We start from the raw sequence: 21,197 nt of genomic DNA, 5'->3' as shown, positions 1-21,197 counted from the left end.
ACTTGGAAGTTAAGTAAAGTTTTTCAAAAGTATACTTCTCTGTCGTCTTTTACAGAAATACATGGGGAGCGCCTATGATTGTTTCGTGTCATTCGTTAATATTCAAAGCCTTAATTTCTAATTAAATAATTCATTTCCGCTTGGGGTTTCAGCGTCGAGAATTTTAACAATAGAGGTTACGCAAAGCCAAGTCAAAAGTATCTGGACGTGAACTTCTAGCTTGCTGGAGTACCTTTGAATCTAGCTTGAAAAGAACAAAACCACCATTAATTAAAAAGAAAATCATAAAAAAGTCAAATGCATGATGATGTAACTAAATTATACAGGTAAAACAGTGTTTCAAAGGTGGGAAAGGAGGGGGAGGGGCTAAAATAATTTGACAGCAAAATTGAAATAACAAACTCAAAAATTTTATTTCAAGGAAGATCTTTCTACACTTTCTTGTACATATCTCTTTCAATTGCTAGAATTTGCCAATGTCCAATTGTCTATTACAAAAGCAAATGATGGGGAAGAAATAAGCACCCCCCCCAATTCTATTGGTCTGCATTTTCACTCATCATTAATTTCATTAATTCATGATATATTCACTTGAAAAGAAATTGTTGTTTTCCTTTCTGTTTGCAATACTAGATTAGTCCATCATAAAATACCCTCTGTTTAGTGAGAATAGAAGTTGTAGGTATTGTTAATTTACAGAAACAAACTAAATAGACTTGTATAAATTTATTTCAAAGGGTAAAATATAACAGCAATAAAATCAGCAACAAAACAATACATATATTGATTTATCCCTGAAACAAGAATGAAAGAAATCGCTACGTTTTTGTCATGGCTGACACAACATCCCTTGACTTTCTGTGGCATCTCTTTTTGGTGTATTTACTGCATCAAAGAAAATCCAATAAATGCATTCTTAAAAATTCAACTCTGCTTCTCTACATTTTTAAAAATCCTTCATTATATTAGATTTAGCTTTTTTTTCATCTCAAAATGTCTAGTGCAAAGATAGTTTCATGGCTAGAAATTGTTCACATACATGAAGCTACTTTCTTTGTATGAAGCATTCAAATTTCTCTAAACTTTCCTAGGCGAAGTGTCCTCAACTGAACTCATCAAAATCCTCATCTCTGAAGTTGTGGAAGTTGACTTCCTCTTTACAAATGAGGTCTACTATAGCATTAATGATGACCTGGTCTCTGGACTCGACCGTTAAATCGAAGGCCTTGGGGGACACGATTCTGTCCTCCAGGATCCTGTCTAGCTGCCTCCTCAGGTCCTAGAAAATAAGTGTACAATCAGCACCTCATCATAAAATATACTTTAAATTATTGATTTTTCTACACTTGATGGTTCTAGAATACAAAGCAACAACAAAATTTATTAAATTATTATTACATGTATTGTAAAACTTGCAAAATCCAAACATCACTGGTTCCATATAAATTGGCTTGATTAGTCTGATTAGACAACATTTTTAACAATTGAATTTACTAAAAGGGACAAATGTTCCATTGTATTATGCAAGATTTCAGAATACATAAGTATTGGACAAGTTTCAATGTACTTGTAAGAAACATAAATTTCATATCAAGTTAAATACATGCTTTTAATTTATATTAATGATAAGAGGCCTACAAAACATCCTCTAGGTTTGTTAGGTGTTTATCCTTGATGAAAGTCATAACTCAACATTTGGTAGACACCTTTTTAATTTAGTGAGAGCAATTGTAAGAAAAAAAATGTTTGTCACAGGTTATCTACCTTAACTAGATCAAAGGTTGCCTTGTCTGTCCAGAATGTGATCCAGTCGTCAACCTTTATACACTCTCTGTCCCTGCCTTTCTGTAAAAATCATAGGGATCATGTTACTGTAAATATTAGGCATGCTTAAAAGTGTACTTTTAAACAAGTGGCCCCAACGCCTTGAAGGTCACCACTGTATAATGTAACACTGTAAATGCCAAAGATTGAACATAAAAGAAAATTAGCTGTGTTGCCCAAAAGAATGAGAAATAGGATCTTTCATTTATTTACTGTAAACCAACTTTTATTTGTGTGCCAGAAATATCCCCAAGTTTCAAGACCTACTTTTATTTGCAAATATTCATCGCCACAAACCGTTTCTTTTGCTTCATATTAGTAGAGAATGTTTCCTCAGTTAATCGTCATGAAATGATTTCAAACTGATGAATCCAAAATAAAAGATGATGCAAATAATAGTTGGTTTACAGTACTTGCCTGTCCTTTCCGCCATTTTTCACTATACCTATGCAGCCTAAACAAATCAGAAGTTTTTTTTTTATCAGTATTGGTTTACCCATCTTACATTAGCCTCTCGTAGATTTTAATGAACAAAGATAAAGTAACTTTGTCCCATTTAACCCCTGGTTTTTCTGGGACCCCTTCCTTGGAGGGATTTGTTTTGGACAAACCTAAATCTGCAATATTGACTACTTGATGATGTTTGCTTACATATCAACATTACGTCATAATCAATGCTGATGTAACCAGACTACTTACTACAGGAGATACAGAGTAAGAGATCTTTCCTCCAAAGAACAACAGAGGGTAGGGGGACACCATACTGCAGTCATACACATTCACCTGGAATAAGCAACAATTAACTGTGATACCAAACCAATAAAATTTAATTTGTTTTACAAGTAAATCAATATTTCTTATGCCCAGTCATGTTTTAATTCACACAAAATTTGTATTTTTTCCTTTATACTTTCTCCCCCCCCCCCCCCCCAATATCTACTGAGAGATGGAATATTACCGTCTGTGTCTTCATGATTTTGTGGTAAATTAACCACTTGGATGGGAAAAATGTCACATAAGAATTAACCGACTGCTTGTGGACAAAAGCCTTTCCTCCATTCTGAAGTTGTACACTTACAGACCTAAATAAAATACAACTACCTGATCAATCCTATACAGAACAGATAAACAAGTAATCGACAAGCTTTTAAATATAAAATACATCTTTTACACATGTACATATGTTTATCTTCAATATTCAAAATTCTCTTTTTCTGAAACAATAACTCATCAGCCAACACTATTCAAATGTTGTTGATAAAGTCGATATGGTAAGACACTAAGTGACCAAACGCAAGTAAAAACAAGTCTCAAGTTTGAAGGTGCATGTACATGAGTGGGTATTGGTACAGAACTGTAGACACAAAACCATAGTGTGGTTCTTATGTCATGGAAATCTAAAAATATTTGTTCTCAGAATAATGCATTGCAAGTGAAACTTTCAAAGATGCCCCATTTTTTCTTGGAATAATGCATTACAAAATAGGCTTTTAGAGATGCCTCATTTTTTCTTGGAATAATGCATTACAAGTGAGGCTTTCAAACATGCCAGAAGTGTAAGAGGATGTGCTGCTTTTGATCTCCGTGTTTTAAGTACCAGTATTAAACTACCTTTTTCCTGGAATGGCTTCCTTTGTGACCTTGGCGATGTTAGGATAAAGGCCAGCACACACAACAGCTGTTATCAAGTTCTCATTACCTAAAAAGAAAAAGTTAAATTTGAACACATTTTATTAATACTGTACTGTCAACCTTGTTTAATCTGAACATCACTGGTTACATAGAAATTCTTCAGATTATGCAACATTCCAGATTAGGCAAAATTTTTAGCAATAGAAATAGACAAGATTTTGGAATTACATTTTTGGCAGAGGAAATATACATATGAAAGACATTACAAATCCTAACTTTTGAATTAAAGTTGAATCAATACAGCTATTAAATACATTGTACTAAGTTAAAGAAAAAAAGATAAGATTTACAGGTATGATTTACCTGAGTGAACATTGGATTTTCTGTTCTCTGGGTCAGAAGAGTTTACAAATCCTATATCAAATAACAGCTCTGCAAATTGTTTCTTCATTTTCTTTAACAACTGCAAGACAAAAACAGATTACAATTAAATAAAAAAAGATGGAAATATGGGTACATAAAGCACTTATTTATGAGACATACATGTATTTTATTATAAATATTCATTATAATATATCGATGACAAAAATGGAGTTTCAAAGAATCTTGTAACATATGATTTATCTTCACAAACCCTGAGTGTTGCTTCCGACATAAAATTATCGTAACAGAACTTTCCACCATTTCCATTTCGTGTAGCCTTCTCCCATCCCTAAAGGATAAAAAAATACCCGGTAATCAAAAATCAAGTTTTTACCAATAATATTTCATAAACTTGTAAATTTATTTACATACTAACCCTCTTCCTCCCAAAAAATACTTCAGACTTTTTAGAAAAAGAATAATTCAATTTACCCGGTAATGTCAATAATTGAATTTAAGAATTCAAAGACCTTAAAAGCTTTTATTAGCATCATGTGGTCACTCTTGCTCCTCCCTGCAAGTTCTTTTCTGCATCGATCTGCTTGTGATTCTTTTCCCTTCAAAGAAAAACATGATACTCAGTGATTTTTTGAGTCCCCTGCATGTTAAGATTTCTTTCCAGCCAGGAGCAACTCTGTCCCATCCTGGACTGAAACTCTTCTCCAGTGAGTCAGACATGAATTTACCAGTTTTGTGAGAATCATTTTAATTATAGAGTACAGTGCACATTAAAACTTGTCTAATCTGGCACCAGGTTTTTATTTCTTAATGATAGCTTAATATAATTTGAAAAAAAAAACAACAAGCAAACACTCATACATGTATTTCTGTTCAAGTTTTTTAAATTCAATAGCAGATTGTAATCACTAATGGCCATTTGAATTGAAAATTGTTCAATGTTTTAGACACACTCCAAAACCTCATTGTAGCTGTAAATAGTATGTTGTTGGGAACAGATTCCTAATTCATGTCTTTCTTTAAAAACTTATGAATTTGAATATTTAGTCAATTTAAAATAAAACTCTATGCGTTAATTAATTTCATATTTTATAATGAAATAATGGACCAAAATTTTCTATTGTTATAAACTAGTGACACAAAGGGAAGTACCCCAGTAATTCGAATTGCACATAGTGCACGCAAAACAATAGAAGAAAGGAGGTCATCAATAAGTCTCCAAATTTTTCTACAGACACGCTACATGCAATCATCACTGTCACTCGTTCTTTTGAGAGTGTTCCACTTTACTTGAGCTATCAGTGAGTTTATATCACGTCTTTACAACTGGGGAAAAGATGTTTGGCTTTGCTTACCAGAGGTGTGAAAGAAGGGTGACTTGAAACTGAGACACGCTGCCACCAGACATACAGGATCTAGACAGCCAAAAATGGCGGCAAACAGAATCATTTTACCAGTGTGAGGGTCTAGTGGGAGTCGGGCCAAGTGATAGCCTAGGGGAAGTAACTCTTCATCATCATCCAGGGCTTGCTGAAAGTGATAAAATATTAAGTTTACTAAATTTAATCAAAATATTCTTCTCTAAATAGTAAACTGATATTGAAAAATTAATATACAGTAAAACTTGTTTATGCCAGCCATTAAAGGGTTCTGAAAAATTTTGATGATTGGAAAATATGAGGATCAGAGAGAGGTTATGAAACATTCAGAACTTTCGATGATCAAAATGTTTTAACAAAATGAATATTACACAGATAGAACAAAATTCATTCAGTTATCATCCTTTTTTCTATTTTAAGCTTGGTTTTTTTTTTTTTGACTTACTAGATTCCGTAGTAGTACAATGGCAGCTCTCACAGATTCGGCTGAAGGAACATCCAAAGCCTTGCTGACAAAGGGTTCAATCTTCCCTAACTTCAACATCTATTTATGGTATCCAATCCATAATGCAATAAAAATTGATGCATGGAAAGCATATGATTTTTTAATATTGATAAATAAGATAATTTTTTTTTAATTTCACAACTGATTACCACACAGTAAATAACGAGGATTCACCTTAATCATCAAACACAACTCCTCCAGCCTTGTCCTCAGGATCTCCGGGGCCAGATATTCCTTCATTTCCTCATACTGGAGACTCGTAAACAGATGGAAGCAATGACCTGCTTGAACTCTAGAAAAAAAAAATATTACCATGATATAAATATTGTTAACAAAAAATTATACTAAAACTTAATTGGTTTAGTACCTCATCAACTATTTACTTAAAACTATTTCTTGAAATATTGAATGTTTAAAACCTTAAGTACGTGTAAATAGATATGTCTTAATTTACCATTCATGCTTTAAACTTTTATTTTGACAAAAAGGCCAAGAAACAAGTAATGATGATATAGATGTACAAATGTTGTAACATTTAAGCTATGAACAAATAATTTTTCAGATGTGACCATTTAATTTTAACAACTTTTGTCAGCAACATAACTACTGTATAGGGGATTAATTTCACGGGTTGTAATTTTCACGTTTTTCTCTTCTCTGACACTGTCGCGGTTTCTTGAATTCGCGGAATTGGAATATAATAAAATTTTCCTCCCTTATCTATACCTATTGAAAACTTATTCACTGTTTCTTGAATTCACGGTTTCATCAACACCGTGAATATAGCGAATATTAACACCGCGAGTTATTTTCCCCCTATACAGTATATCAGTGCCTCTGATGAAATTGTCTACCTTCCAGCCCTGCCTTTGCGCTGCTGAGCGTTCGCTCTAGAGACTGGGTGACTGTCCAGAGACAACAATCCTGTATCTGGCTGGAAGTCTTTGACCTTTATAAACCCACAATCCACAACATACACAATGTCATCTATTGTTATACTGAAAAATAACTGTTACACTTATAATAATTGTTATACTGAAAAAGAGTTGCAAGGAACGCTAGCAATATAACAAGTAAAAATAATTCTGTACACAACCCGACCTGTACACAAACCATGCATTTCAGTTTTGTGTACCAGTTGACTCCTTGACGTGTACAACTTGGTTTGTGTACCAGTTGGTTACCGGTATGTACCAGTTGACTGGACACCTTTCAAGGTTTTCATATTTACTAGATTAACTGAACATTTCTAATTTCAAACTAATTTATTCAATATTTTCAAAATCAAAAAGCAAGTTACTTATCAATCTACAACCAAAACAATTTTTCGGATAATTTCTATAATTTGTATAAATAATACCTTGTTTCTGCTATATTGGTTGCTATAACAATTTTACGAATCCCTGGAGGTGGTCTGTCAAAGACTTCCCTCTGATTCACTGTGGGCATCAAGGAATGTAATGGGACAATTCGAAGCTTTCCGTCTGAAAAGATTTACTGTCACATATACAAGCAACAAGGAAACAGCCTTACAATTGGTACAGTACAGTGCTACTAGTGTAGTTTGATTTCTCTAAATACTTGCTATTCATTCTGGAATCTTTCTCTAGCATCTTATTTAGATCAGATATTTCTTTCCATCCAGGAACAAATACCAAAACTGCCCCATCCTAATCAAGAAAATTAAGCATCTTGAAGAAATGAATACTGAAGATTCCTTTTTTTCGTGAGTACTTTTATCACCTACAGGCTCTTTAATGTCAAATCGCGAGAACAATAATTCCAACGGGAAGTTGGTCAATAGAATTTAAATGGATTTCAGCACCTTAAAAATAAGGGTAATATTATTTTGCGAGTGAAATTAGGTGAAAATTAATTCCTCGCATATAATTAGGAATCTACAGTACAGTTGAATTACATGTATTTTGATCTATTAACATGACATTACTTTTTTTGTAATATTAAATTTCATATGAATACAGAAGATACAGGCCTTTATATACAGCAACATAAAAAGGATAAATGCAACTGTCTTTAAATTTGACTGCATCTTATAATTAAAAATAATATTTACATGAATCAAAACTCAAAAGCTTTATTGTCAGGAAGAAGCATTCCAAATTTACAACATAAGAATTTGCAGCTTTTGACACACTGTACCTCCATATTGTTCACAATGTGACGCAAAACTTCCATGACTAGATCTAGATCTATTTTCTTCAAGTCCATACGTTCTAATGCTGATATTGTGTCTCGGGAGTATCTACAAAAGTAAATTATAAGTTATAATTTATATGACATTTCCCAAAAAATGTTATGATGGCATCTTTTACATAACAGAAGGAAAAAATTTTGTAAAATAAATAAAATTTTAATCAAAATTAAAATGAATATCTAATAAATTTGAATTCACAAACTGAAACATGCCAAATCTGACAATGAAATAACATGATTTTCTAAAAACTCATTATAAAACACTCCCTCCAGTTATCTCAATACACAGATGTTGCTGCAAAAAAATAAAACATTCGCTGACACACAAAACATTCAGACCTTCTACCAATTGGTAGATAACATGCATCCAATATTTTGGATATCTTTCCCCATTCCCTAGCTGGCCCACTTACTTGTTGGCGGGAAGATTTCTTGCCCAGGCATCCATCTTCCACTTCTCTTCTTCCTCTTCCATCATCTGTTGTTTCCTCCATTTTCCTCCCCATCTTCCTTTTCTTCTGGGTTGAGCTGACTGCTCAGGATAATACCTGGTCATTAAAATCAATTGTTACTCTTTCATAAATAATATGTTAATGCAATGGAAATGATTTTAGAAAATTAATGTCTTATTGTGCTTTAAACCTTGAGAAGATTTTAATTTATAAACATTTTTAAAAGAGGCCCATGGGCCACATCACTTATCTGAGTAACTTTGGCAATGTGTTCTTTACCAGATTCCCTCCTTGTTATACCCATTGTGACCCCCACCCCCATCCCAAGGGGTCATTATTTGAATAATTTAGAATCTACACTACCCCTGGATGCTTCCCCATAAGTTTTAAACGTTTCAGTTTTTCTGGCCCAGTGCTTCTTGACAAGACTTTTTAGTTACCCCCACCCTAGTTTATCTTTTTTTTATTATCTCCCCTTGGAAGGGGACTTGGCCCTTCATTTAAAAAATTTAAACTCATCTTTCCCCAAGGATGTTTTGTACCAAGTTTGGTTAAAATTGGCCGAGTGGTTCTTGAGAAGAAGTAAAAATGTGAAAAGTTTTCAGACAGACGGGCGGACCGACGATGGACAACGAGTGATCAGAAAAGCTCACTTAAGCTTGGTCAGGTGAGTTAAAAAAATGTAAAACTCTTCTGTATGGATGTCAGAATTCTTAGCCTTAGGTAAACATTCATTCCTTTTCACAAATACAATATGATTGATATTCACAACCATATTTTATTAGAAATACATACAGGTACACAAAAATACACATCAACAGTTCCACATATTGTTGTACGTGCAAAGGACGAGTATCAGTGACTTTTGCTAATGTTTGAAGAGTTTAAAGCATTTACATTTTAATACAGAATCTAAAGTGACAAATTGATAAAAACTAACCCTGTAAGTTGCACCGCATCTTCAAGGAAATATTCTTTAACAGGATAGGTGAATCCAGGAATGTTGATATGTGGACAATTATCTAAAAAAATAATCAAGCCCTTTAAGATAAAGAATGTTTACAGTCATTAGGGAGATAAAATTTATTTTTTAAGTAAATCTTTGTTACAATGTTTATGTGCAATATTAAAATGAAAATAAAAAAAAATTGTTTTATATTTCAAACTTACTAAAATATTTGGAGAATTTCTCAGCATTAAGTGTGGCACTCATGAGAATAACTCTGAGATCTGCACGGACAGCCACTAAATCCTTCACAACCACCATCAGAAAATCGCACAGCAAGTCTCGCTCGTGAACCTCATCAATGATGATATGTGAAACAGACTTCAGAGTTCTACATGGAAATAACATAGAAAAGGTAATACAGTAAAACTTGTTTAGTATAAACATGAATATTGCAAATTCACAGATATAGCAAAGTTATCTTGGATCCCCAGCTGTATAAATTTAACAAATCCTTATACAAATATACCAAATTACGGATATAGCAAAGTAATATCATAAGTTTAAGTGACTTTGTTATAATCTAGTTTTTACTGTAATTTTTTCTAATATGATTAAATAAGAAAATGTTCATGTCATTTTTATTTTCTGTCAATTTATGCTGCTCTTCAGAGACAGATAAACTATATTACTTTCAATACAAAACTTACGGATCAGACTCCAATCTTCTCAAAATAATTCCTGTAGTGCAAAATAAAATGGAGCCCCTCTTTCTGGGAAGACGGCTGTATAAAAAATTTTAATAGTGAAACTAAATGTTCAATCTTTGTACATGTATAATACTATGACAAAATATGACAGATTTGGTATGTACACATACAAAGCTATTTACAGGTACAAAGATTTTATATTTCGAGTATACGCTTACTTTTCTAATCTAATTGAATATCCCACAGAGGAACTTCTATCAAACTGGGAACATTTTTCTGCCCTCTCATCTGCCACACGCTCTGCAACCTAAAGCATTTACAAAACATTAATTATCTTCCTCCTTTGCATTATTAAATTTTTCCAAAGCAGAGTCCAAAACTAAACCAATCTTGTCGTCTTTAATGTACAGTTGAACTTTGGTATCTCGAACTCCGATATCTCGAATACCAAGTATATGTCAAAGTGATGTGGAAGTTCCAACCACATATTCTTAAAGTATTTTTAATTTACCCTCAAAATCTTGAATTATTGGATATCTTAAAGTTTTTTCTCAGCCCTGGAATCAGGTTCGAGATAATGCAGTTTCACTGTACATGTATAATTATGCAAAAGCAATTGAAATACAAACTGAAATTGCAGAAATCCTCCTAGGTTGAGTACAGATAATATTGCACATGGATCCCATACCTCGCTCAATGAAGTGATCTAGAATGAACTGTGGTACCTGGAATCAAAAATAAAGTTTAATAAGTTCTGTTAGAAAAGCAATCAAATTCAAACTGTTCCCATTAATGAACAATTTAAACACTAGAGCCAGTAGAGGTGTAAGAAGAAACTCACCTGAGTTGTCTTTCCACACCCTGTTTCACCACTCAATACAATTATTTGGTTCGAGTTGATAAGTTCCACGACTTCCTAAGAAGATAAAAGGTTGTTTATTCTCAGTATTAGATTCTTGAGACAAACAAACAAGAATTGAAAAACTTTAATAATCTAAAGATCAACTTCTGTCAAAAAACATACAACTACTGTATACAGGGTTATTTTCGCCCTTTTGCACTTGCAAACAGTTTTGCCCCGTCTTAAATTCACCCAGTCATGGTTCTGTTTAAGAAATCATGCTATGTTCTTTGAATTAACCCCTTTCTAAATTCGCCCAACTCTGTACAGGGCAAAAATGGCGAAAATAAAATGGGGGCAAAATTTTCCCTATATACAGTACTTGTGTAATCTAAAAATTGTTACAAAAATTATTGTTTTGGTGCTTGCAAAGGTAGATATCTCTCTGTAGAAAAAGCAGTTTAACAAGTATTATATATCAATTCAGAATTTTTTTTTTACCTTTTGCTGCTTATAAGCAGGTAAACGTTGCCTACATAACAACATCTTCTTATACTTGGGATTCAATGATTTTTCCTCTAATTCTTCCTTGAATTGATCATCAAGATCAGGTAGGCGGGATATCTCTTGATCAAACTCTGCAATCAAATAACGACATACAAAACAAAATTCAACACAGCAATCATTTAAATACCATTTCTGAGTCTATATTTATCACACTAAGTAAATTCATATTTAATTTGGCAATGATCATGAGTTACATGTAACACTACATGTAATATTTTTAAAATGCTTAATATGAATATGATTGATGAACATGCCTAAATCAGAGCTTCCTTCAGGTAAAATTTGATCCAGATCTTCAGAAAACTCCTTAATTTCTTCCACATCAGGGAATTCCGTCTCCACGTTCTCTTCCTCCTTGACACTGGAGGAGGCTATTTTTTGACTGCTTACAGTACAGTCTTCCTCTGGTTCCGTTTTAAATCCTCTCTGTTTCTTGACCCTCTTCTTTTCCGGAGAGGCTGATGCCCCCCACCCAGAGAGTTCCTCCCCCAAATCACTACCCCCCATGTCTGCCTCCAGGTTACTAGCCCCTGTGAAGGTTTTGTCAGTGCTGACTGCCGAGGCATGTCTACCTGGAGCGCTATCCTTGCTAGAACCTGTGGCACCTGTTGCTCTTGATAAACTTGGTGCTGTTTTTGGTCTCGATTTCTCTGTTTTGGTGTAGTCCCTGCAAAATTTACAGACAAATATATTTCAGTTTATTTAAACAAGTTGAACATTACAAATAACTGATACTGAAAAATCCTTGTTCACTATTCCTATGAGTATGATCTATACTGAAACAGCTGTAATTTACCTTTCTTCTGGACCTTCCTTCATAGAATCTAATACTTTCTTTATCTTATTCATGTCACTGCTTTCCATGGCAACCAAAGGTCTCTAAAATACCATTAGATTACAAGGAGATATTTCAGTAATCATACTCATTCTAAAGTACCTATTCCATGCTGAATGCAGTATTTATTAATTTAAAATAAAATATAACTTATTCTGCTCTGCACACCAAGTAAACGTAAAAAGAGTACATGTACTCTGCAAGGAAGGTACTCTTCTCAATTACACTGATATACATGTAAATAGAAAATTATTACTAAACAAAATTGAAAGATGTCATCATATAATGAACACCTTTATTTCTAACTTTTGATGAACAATTACTACCTCTTCAATCTCCCTTCTTTCTTTTTTGGCCTTGCTTCGAGCAGCATAAAACATTCCAATGTCTCTGCCCCTCAGTCCAAATGGAGGTCTTCCACGCCTTTCACCTAGTGTATACAACAAACAATTCATCAACTATCATAACAAAATCAGATTACACCTGAAGGATGCAGTCCTGCATTTGAGTTATGGATGTGAGCATCCAGAGATAACTGAATGGTATATTACGAGTGCTGTTCTCACCTTGACCTTCACCGCCTCTCCCCTGACCTCTCCTGTAATCTTGTCTTCCTCTTCCCCCTCTGTTCCTCCACCTGTCATGACCCTGAGGGCCGTCGTCCTGTTCCCTGTAATCTGCGTCCCTATCTCTGCCATACCTCCCATCATCGTCCTCCCTAAACCCTCGAGCCCCGTGACCGTAATTGTTTCTGTCCCCGTCATCATGGTAATATCTCCTACCACGCCTTCCTCCATGCCAACTCATGGCTGTGATTCAAAGAACGTGTGTAAGACAGTTTGGTAACCGACAGTTTTAGGACTTATTTTTTGAAAAATGCTTTTTGTTGGTCTATAATTACCCTTTTTACTTTTTATATTAAATATGTGTATACATATTAAATATTGAATTAGAATGGAGGGATATTCTAGCTTCTGCAATCAGGCCGTGAATGACTAGACACCTCTGCACATTGACATCTTGGCCGATTGACACCCTCTGCTCAGACAGGTGGCCCAAGATTTTGACAGGTTGGCCCATCTATAAGACATCTAGGCCCAAAAATTTCTTTCTGAAATATATTAGATTTCCAATTTGCAACTAATAAATAAACTACAAAGCAAGTAACTTGGCACATATAATAATATATTATAGGCAACCCATATTTTCCACAAGAGAGAGATGCAAGGTTTTATCTGATTTTGGTAATGAACCAATGATCTAGCTATTACATATAGATTGTTATGAAGAAAAATGTTTAATCATCAGAAAGAATAATTATATCTATAATAATATCAGGCACTGGATTTATCTTTTCTTCATGCTATTAATAGAGGGCGGAGCCCTCTCACGGGCCCGAAGGGCCCGTGAGAGCGAAGCTCTCCCTATAGGTAAGACGTATGTATATGAAAAATAAAAGAAATCTATTGCAAACTATATGTCAATTACAATACCTATGGAACTGAGATTCTTGTCGCCAATATGGCGTCCTGTAAAATGGCGCCGTTTTGATTCACGCGCAAATTCTCGTTGTTAATGAGACTTTCATCAAAGTGAAAACCATTTAATCAAGGATAATTAGTAGTAATGGTTTTTTACTTAAAATCAAATCCATCTTCCAACTTTCGATTTAGACATTTAGATTTATTTATAGTTCGCGCTTCACAAGTATAACGGCATTTGATTGGTTAGAAATTCCCTATAGGCGGCGCTGTTGTCTGCTCTATTGAGGAGCGGATCTATATGTGGCGCCTTTCACTAGACTGTAGAAGGAAAATAATCCTTATTTATTTGTTAATAAAATTTAATAATAACGAATGTCTTCAGGATTATTGTCAATACATACCAAGCTAGAAATATAGTATTTTTTTTAGACATACTGTACAATTTTTTTGAACAGTTAAATATGTTTTAAAAGTTATATTTAAAATTTAATACCCTGTGAAAAGTCTAAATATAGGGACTTAATAAATGTGTGGAATATTTTTAAAAAAAAAAATTTTTAGGTATCCAAATTGTTTATGAATATCTACTTGTACATAGATATATAAATATTTAGCAGATGGAAGTCTGAGTCTCATTTTTGTTGTGATTTTTAAAATTCAATATTTCATTTTATGACGTTTTTCAAATGACAAAATTTCAGTATCTTAAATATAATAATCAAAACAAAAATCTTAATTGATATATATGAATTTTAAAAATATAGAAAAGATTTTTTTAGACAATTGGAATTACATATATACAGTGTAAAGTCTAAAATTAGGAAAAACTAAGTTAGACAATGTATGATGTACAGTCTGGAGAGGTAGTTGTTCAGTCTGCATGTATCAGTAAATGCATGTAAATATACAGTCACGAAGTTATATGACTTCAATGTTGCAGTGCATGCTGTTAATGTAAAACACATCAAGCATATCAATATAGTTTTCTATCCTAATAAATGTGCTTTAAAACTTTTTAAAACATGAAGCAAATATTCAGAATTTTTGTTTGACATCAATAAAGTTAAATATTCAATTTAAACTTCTCAGAAGTGTACCCTACTATTCACAAGTTTTGGTTTTGAAATTATATGATTAACCAAGTCTTAAACGACAAAGATACCAGAAAAATTACTTTTAATTTCGAGGTTTTTTTCTTCAGATAATTAAAAAGTATAACTGTTTTCAAAACGATTGTGTTAATGTTAGATTTAGAAAATTCGAAAGACTATTTAAATCAGATTTGTTTTAACAACATCAGCAAAAAAAAAAAAAAAAAAAAAAAAAAAACCCTTAAAATTGAAATATACATTTTTTGTTAAAATAAAGAAAATAATCATTATAATTAAATTAAAGGGTTACCAATTAATGTAAAATAAAAAGAAATAAATAAGAAGAAACTTTAAAAAGATATATCACAAAAGGGACCTAATAATTGTCCCTAATCATGCATCCGTTGCAAATTTTTTTTCTCATAAAAGTTGTGATGCTGTTATATTTTCAACCTTCGTGATAGTAACACAGTCAAATTTATGAGATTCATCCAGGAAGTAGACCATCTGTCTGTATTTTAGGTCCTCTGAGTTCGTCTTCTGATCTCAGTCTTGACAATATTGTTCTTACTTTAGATGACGTCATAACTATGATAATGTAATGGGAGTAATAACAGTTGAGAAATGACTTGAGGTTTCCAGATCAGTGTTGTTAAATAAGCATATGAATTAAAAGTAGTGAAAGACAAAGAAATAATGCTCAGAAAAGTTTATGAGTTGATTATTGTAGGATATATTTGGGAACAAGTTTACTGTTACATGCATTAAAGTTTGAGGTGTCGTTGGGCCGAGGTGTATCACATTTCTTGGACCTCAGTATGTTGAATCCCTTACTGGTCCAGTGCATGCCGCTCCCTTTCCCCACTACATTCTTCGACGTTTAGTGCTCTGGCTAGAAAACCCTTTGTCTCATGATGAAATATCTTAGTTAGTTCTTAGATTTATTACATGTATTTGAATGAAAAGTTTTTTTAAGAACTGAGTTCTTTGTTATGATTCTCTGACACTGACATACAATTTCAGAATTTAACTGATTTGTCATTAAACAATAAAAGGTAGCAATTTTCTCTTCATGGCTCCGCCCTCACTAACGGTCACACCGTCTAACATATTAATACATAGGCAAAGGTGTCTATTATATGGGATGATGTGTCAATCAATCATCTTGGGCCGACCTGTCAGGGTTGAGGTGTCAAACGTGATGGGCCAAGATGTCTGCCTACCATAACCTCCTGTGCCTAACATTTTATCAAGTATCAGTACCACAAGTGTATTCTTTCAATTTTTTCAATTCAAAATTAAAAAAGCCAATACTTTGGAAAAAGGGGAATTATTAAATTAATAGTGAAAACACGCAAACATTATACATGCTATTGAAATTTTTGATTGGCATTTACAAACAAACAACTCATGAATCTTATTACATATTGTCATCACCAGAACATAAAAACTGAAAAGGACAACAAACAATAACTTCATAAACTTGAAAAGCTAAAATAGTTCTGCAACTTTCACATGACGGCCTGCAGTTCTACACATCTGCTACAGATGAATTAGAAAATCAACTTCATAATCAATTACTACATATGTCTTTCCCCTAAAAATTATCAAGAGCCAGTTTACAGTACCATTTGCTGTTAGGCCTGGTCTAAATAATCGGCAAAATTGCATTCAATTTCTCCTTTCCCACATGTTTCGGGCCTTTGCATCGACTCCGGTGGAAAACTTCCGAGGTCTTACGATTTCGTAGTTGGTATAAGATAACTCGTGCTGAAAGCTATTCGTGACGGGAGTGATCAGTCGTTTGTATCCATAAAAAATACGTATCTCATATGACTTAATGAATTATGTTGATGCTGACATTTTTGGTCACAATATTGAATATATGCAAACTAATGCTATTTTACTCTGTTAGATTAAAAAAAAAATACAAAACAAAAAAAACAAGAGGCCAATGGGCCACATTGCTCACCTGAGTGACACTTTAGTCATGCTTGCTGTTCTTTCCTCATTATCATACCTATTGTGACCTACCACTAGGGATCATGATTTTAACAATTTAGAATCTACACTACCCAAGGGTTCTTCCACATAAGTTCGTTTTTCTGGACCAGTGGTTCTTGAGAAGATATTTAATGACCCCACACTAGTTTTACATCTTCATGATTATCTCCCCTTGCATGGGGACTTTGTCCTTCATTACAACAAATTAAACTCCCTTTTACTTAAGGATGCTTTGTACAAGTTTGGTTAAAATTGTTCCAGTTGAGCTTCTAACTCAGGTGAGCTAAAAACTGCATTATAACTTGCCTCCTCAGAATCATAGGGGCTCCCCATGTAATTCTGTAAATGATGTATGATAAGTATATATATAGGTCTACCCCTCTATACAATAAGGTTATTTTATAGTATAGAGGGGTAGACCTATATATATACTGTAAATCACTTTTTATTTGCGAGAACTTTATTTTCGCATAATTACGCGAGACGGTATGCTCGCGAAAATTTCATTCTCGCGTATAATAGAATTCCTTAAGATAATATAAAGCAATTAATGACCACAATTTGTGAAAATTTTGTCTCGCTAATAAAGAGTCAATGACTATCTCGCGAAAATAAGGTGTCGCAAAAATTAAGTGATCTACAGTACTTATCATACGTCATTTACAGAATTACATGGGGAGCGCCTTTGCTCAGAATGACAGGTCACAGATCTCTCTCCAATGAAATTCCTTCCCATGTGCCTCTCTTGTCTATCACATTTACAAGATACATGTAACAGAATTTATCTGAAACCCTGTGCTCATTAATTTTTATTCACAGGAATCCTGGATCCTCTATAACAACCTTTAAAGAATCGCTCTGAAATGCTGGATTTACGATATTATTTAGAGATTCACTTTGACAGTACATGTATTACCAATTTTATGTTTTATGTACATTATTGTGTAGTTTTAAGCATAATATGTTTTACGGTGTGACCGTTGGGGCGAGCGCAGTTGTAGCATCAAAACACTTGAAAAAATATGATCAGCCACTTCGAACATCAAGCCGCACGAGACGTCTCGACTAGCTGTGACGTCACACGACGTCACGGAGTTTGTCGGAGCTCACGGAGACAGCCGAGCGTCTGGTTGAAACTATATAGACTTAGTGCAATTTTAGTCGAAAAACATTGCAGAGTTTATTTTTCGTTAATTTGAAAAATATCTACAAACTGATAGCCTTTCATGCTTTACGTTATTTATTTATTTATTTATTCGCGCAAAGGACATTGGGTTGTGCAGGAATTCTGGGAATGTTGCACAGAGAAATTTGGCTGACGTATGTACATATTTCAATCCGAATTTCCTCTGTTCTTACACGTTAGTCTATTGAGCTCGCTGCGCTCGCTATAAATCTTAAAAAGTTTATAATTTTAGATTTAAACTTAGAAATCTTGAAAATGAGGGATAAGGTAAAGTGATTTAGCACTAAGCAGTCAAAACAATATATACCCAATACTTTGCTTTTATAAAATCTCATTATCTTGAATTCATTTGGGTCCTCTCGAGTTTTAGACGAGTTGACTGCAGACATGTACATACAATATGAAAATCTTTGCTTTGTTTCCAACTCTTATATTATCCTTAATTTTTGTTTACATGTTTTAATGCTCATTACAGGTATCATCAAGCTTAATTAAATAATAAAATCAATATTTAAAATTGAAATAAATAAAAAAAAAAAGAACTCCAAGTAAACACATGCAACTTTTAATAATTATATATCATCATATCTTATTGCAGTCTCTCCAACAGGTTTAATATAACCCAGAATAAAGATTTCTCTCTTAAAGAAAGAACAAATGTATATTAATCCACTATACAAGTTTTTAATCAAATTCAGCCTTTTCCTCTTGGCACCCCAGTAGTTATCCTTAATCCATGCATGTCTCGAATTTCCTCTTTTAATGCCTGAAATAGTAAACATAAATTACAATTAAGAAATGAATTTAATTTTTGAAGATTCATGAGGTTATGAACTACAACGCTTCACGCCAGCATATTTCATGAAGCGCTTTAGCGCTTCATGATAAATATGTCGGCGTGAAGCGTCGTAGTTCATAACTTCATGAATCTTCAAAAAATTAAATTCATTTCTTATATTTACATTATTTTACTGATGACTTGCCATAAATTTACGCCGTTCAACTGTCATTTTTAAAACAAATTAGGGTGCACTATATTTTTTGACTTTTTGACGTCAAGAGCGGTATTATGACGTAACAACGGAGATATTCATGCTTATTCGTGATACATACCTAATGTAGTTCATGAGAAAATATACTGCATTTTATTTTGTAAAGAATCATAGGGGAAATTTATTGGAAATGTAAATATTTGACAATGAAATTAAGTCATTAAATCTTTATCTATATCTATATGCCAAATAATATCTTAAATGTGCAGAATAACTGCTTTGCACAATTCTTACTCAAATATGGCATTACAAAATGTGCTAATACAAAGAATTGCCCCATAGTTAGTTTTCTGCCCAGGGGAGATAATTAAACAATTATAAAATTAGATCAGTATTTGGTTTACTTCTTTATAAAGATAAGGATTTTTTCAGACTGAGAGATTGTTATAATTGTCAAAAAATTTTGGGGGTAATTATGATAAACACTTACCTCATTCACCATACGATGTTGTTTTAGAGTTCTCTGCCCTCGGAATTCTTCTGCCTCTACAAAGACTGTGTACATGGCACCACACCCGCCTAGACATTATAAATAATTTTATATACACAAATAAACATGAAAATTATATAAATTGACAGCATTAACCCCTAGCTCTGGGGCCAAAAAAACTTCCTGCCTATAATGACGTAATTCCATTTTTTTGGGAGGGGTGGGGTGGGTATTCCTCCTCTATTCAGATTTTTATTCCATGATAGAGAAGGAATCCCAGAAACCCTTTTACTTTTTACATGTACAGTATATACTTGCCTATAAGTCGGATTTTTGGGAGTTAATCTCTGGCCCAAAACTCTATGTCCGACTTATAGGTGAGCTATTAAATGAATACATCTCTGGTATGTTATTATAATATTATTTATAGGTATATATATACCCCTTAATTACATGTAATATAATATACATGTATTGGTTATATATACTACATGCAATAATAATCATACATTATTGTACAGAAAAAATCTTGAACAAAAATTAAAATTGTAAAATACACATTTTTATTACATTTTCAACAATGTTAAACTATAAAATTACTGCTGTTTATAAGGTCAATATGCTGATTAAACTAATAAAGGAGTATTATACTCACAGATTCCATAGGGGCAAGGTAAATATTTTACTCTGAGTGAAGTGGATAAATAAAGCATTATGATTTGCTTCATTAATTCCAATTATGTGTGAAAATAGTTACATCTTACTAACTGCTACTACTCAACATAACATTGCAGTTTAGCAATTGAAAAATGTGCAGGCTCTGCATGGGACCATAAAACTTAGCTTACTTATCAATGATCTCAACCCCACTTTAACAAAGCAATTCATATCTAAATGGAAAATGAGAATGAGATAGAAAATGAGCTTGTGTGAAGTTTCTGGCCCCAGAGACGCTCTACAACGTACACTTTTTTTGTTAACAACTGAGCATCCCTTGCCGAACTTTCGAATTCAGAATGTCTAGGCAGACATAAATAAATGTTATTTATAATGTCTCTGGTTTTGGGGCATGCTCTTTTAGTTTTACCTTTTGAAAACCCAGTATTCAACAGAATGTAAAGATATTAATTGCTGAAATTCTTTAGACCTCTAGTATATTTTTACGATAGACTATTTATTAGATGCATTAGTATGAAACCTGATATATCCTGAGCCTCTACTTTGGCTGATGGGAACTTTGACTTGAGTATAGATATAATCTTCTTTTCTCCTTCAGTGAACTCCGTATTTGCCTCACAGTACCCTCTCCTTGCAATCGCTGGTAGGTACTACAACAAATTAACTTTCATTCCGATTTGAACAATAACATGTCAAGAAGAACACACACATGGAGAGATATTTTACAAATCAATTTCAGTTTAATTAATTAATTAGTCATGACATTCCATGTTATGTTATCCTTGAAACAATACACAAAGAAATCTATAGAGTCTCAATTCTTACTTGTTTTACACCACGAAAAAGCCTGAGCATGATGATACTGCAATTTAACGTTATTTAATCACTTCACGCCGTGTCCTTGATTAAAACGAAACTGAAAGTAAACTTGACCTTGAAGGGGAGCAGCTATTTTTTTAAATAAAATTAGAAAATAAGACAACTTA

General features: G+C 33.2%; 2 protein-coding genes across 2 annotated transcripts; both read right to left on the bottom strand.

The window, feature by feature from the left end:
- Positions 1 to 707: 707 nt before the first annotated feature.
- On the bottom strand, positions 708 to 16,606 carry LOC134269244 (ATP-dependent DNA/RNA helicase DHX36-like). The gene is given in 29 exon segments (XM_062751450.1): positions 708 to 1,279; positions 1,765 to 1,845; positions 2,524 to 2,607; positions 2,783 to 2,906; positions 3,436 to 3,523; positions 3,820 to 3,919; positions 4,091 to 4,168; positions 4,350 to 4,436; positions 5,193 to 5,204; positions 5,206 to 5,367; positions 5,662 to 5,760; positions 5,896 to 6,013; positions 6,576 to 6,719; positions 7,082 to 7,205; positions 7,307 to 7,391; positions 7,882 to 7,984; positions 8,349 to 8,483; positions 9,328 to 9,409; positions 9,558 to 9,724; positions 10,044 to 10,118; positions 10,262 to 10,350; positions 10,673 to 10,768; positions 10,885 to 10,959; positions 11,386 to 11,522; positions 11,706 to 12,118; positions 12,248 to 12,330; positions 12,613 to 12,716; positions 12,853 to 13,095; positions 16,490 to 16,606. Coding segments are annotated over 29 exon segments (3,408 nt in total). The 5' UTR covers positions 16,533 to 16,606; the 3' UTR covers positions 708 to 1,102.
- A 1,994-nt stretch (positions 16,607 to 18,600) lies between these two features.
- Positions 18,601 to 21,149, bottom strand: LOC134269235 (bolA-like protein 3). The gene is made up of 4 exons (XM_062751444.1): positions 21,037 to 21,149; positions 20,732 to 20,861; positions 19,534 to 19,622; positions 18,601 to 18,817 (listed from the first exon to the last, which is right to left on the bottom strand). Exons 1-4 carry the CDS (start codon positions 21,064 to 21,066, stop codon positions 18,746 to 18,748), a joined length of 321 nt encoding a protein of 106 aa, XP_062607428.1. The 5' UTR covers positions 21,067 to 21,149; the 3' UTR covers positions 18,601 to 18,745.
- Between the last annotated feature and the right edge of the window lie 48 nt (positions 21,150 to 21,197).

This window comes from Saccostrea cucullata, unplaced genomic scaffold, assembly GCF_032062105.1.
Source record: "Saccostrea cucullata isolate Sc308-1 unplaced genomic scaffold, CSIRO_AGI_Scuc_v1 ctg921, whole genome shotgun sequence".
Classification (NCBI taxonomy): domain Eukaryota; kingdom Metazoa; phylum Mollusca; class Bivalvia; order Ostreida; family Ostreidae; genus Saccostrea; species Saccostrea cuccullata.
Note: the sequence above shows the minus strand (reverse complement) of the source record. Positions and strands in the feature narration are given on the sequence as shown.

What these genes read in the sequence shown, in the direction of transcription:
- LOC134269235 (XM_062751444.1), bottom strand. Translation starts at nt 21,066, where the DNA reads ATGCTCAGGCTTTTTCGTGGTGTAAAACAA. An exon ending in AGAGGCTCAGGATATATCAG is followed by an intron (nt 19,623 to 20,731) that starts GTTTCATACTAA and finishes TATAATGTCTAG; the next exon opens with GCGGGTGTGGTGCCATGTAC. An exon ending in AACATCGTATGGTGAATGAG is followed by an intron (nt 18,818 to 19,533) that starts GTAAGTGTTTAT and finishes TTACTATTTCAG; the next exon opens with GCATTAAAAGAGGAAATTCG.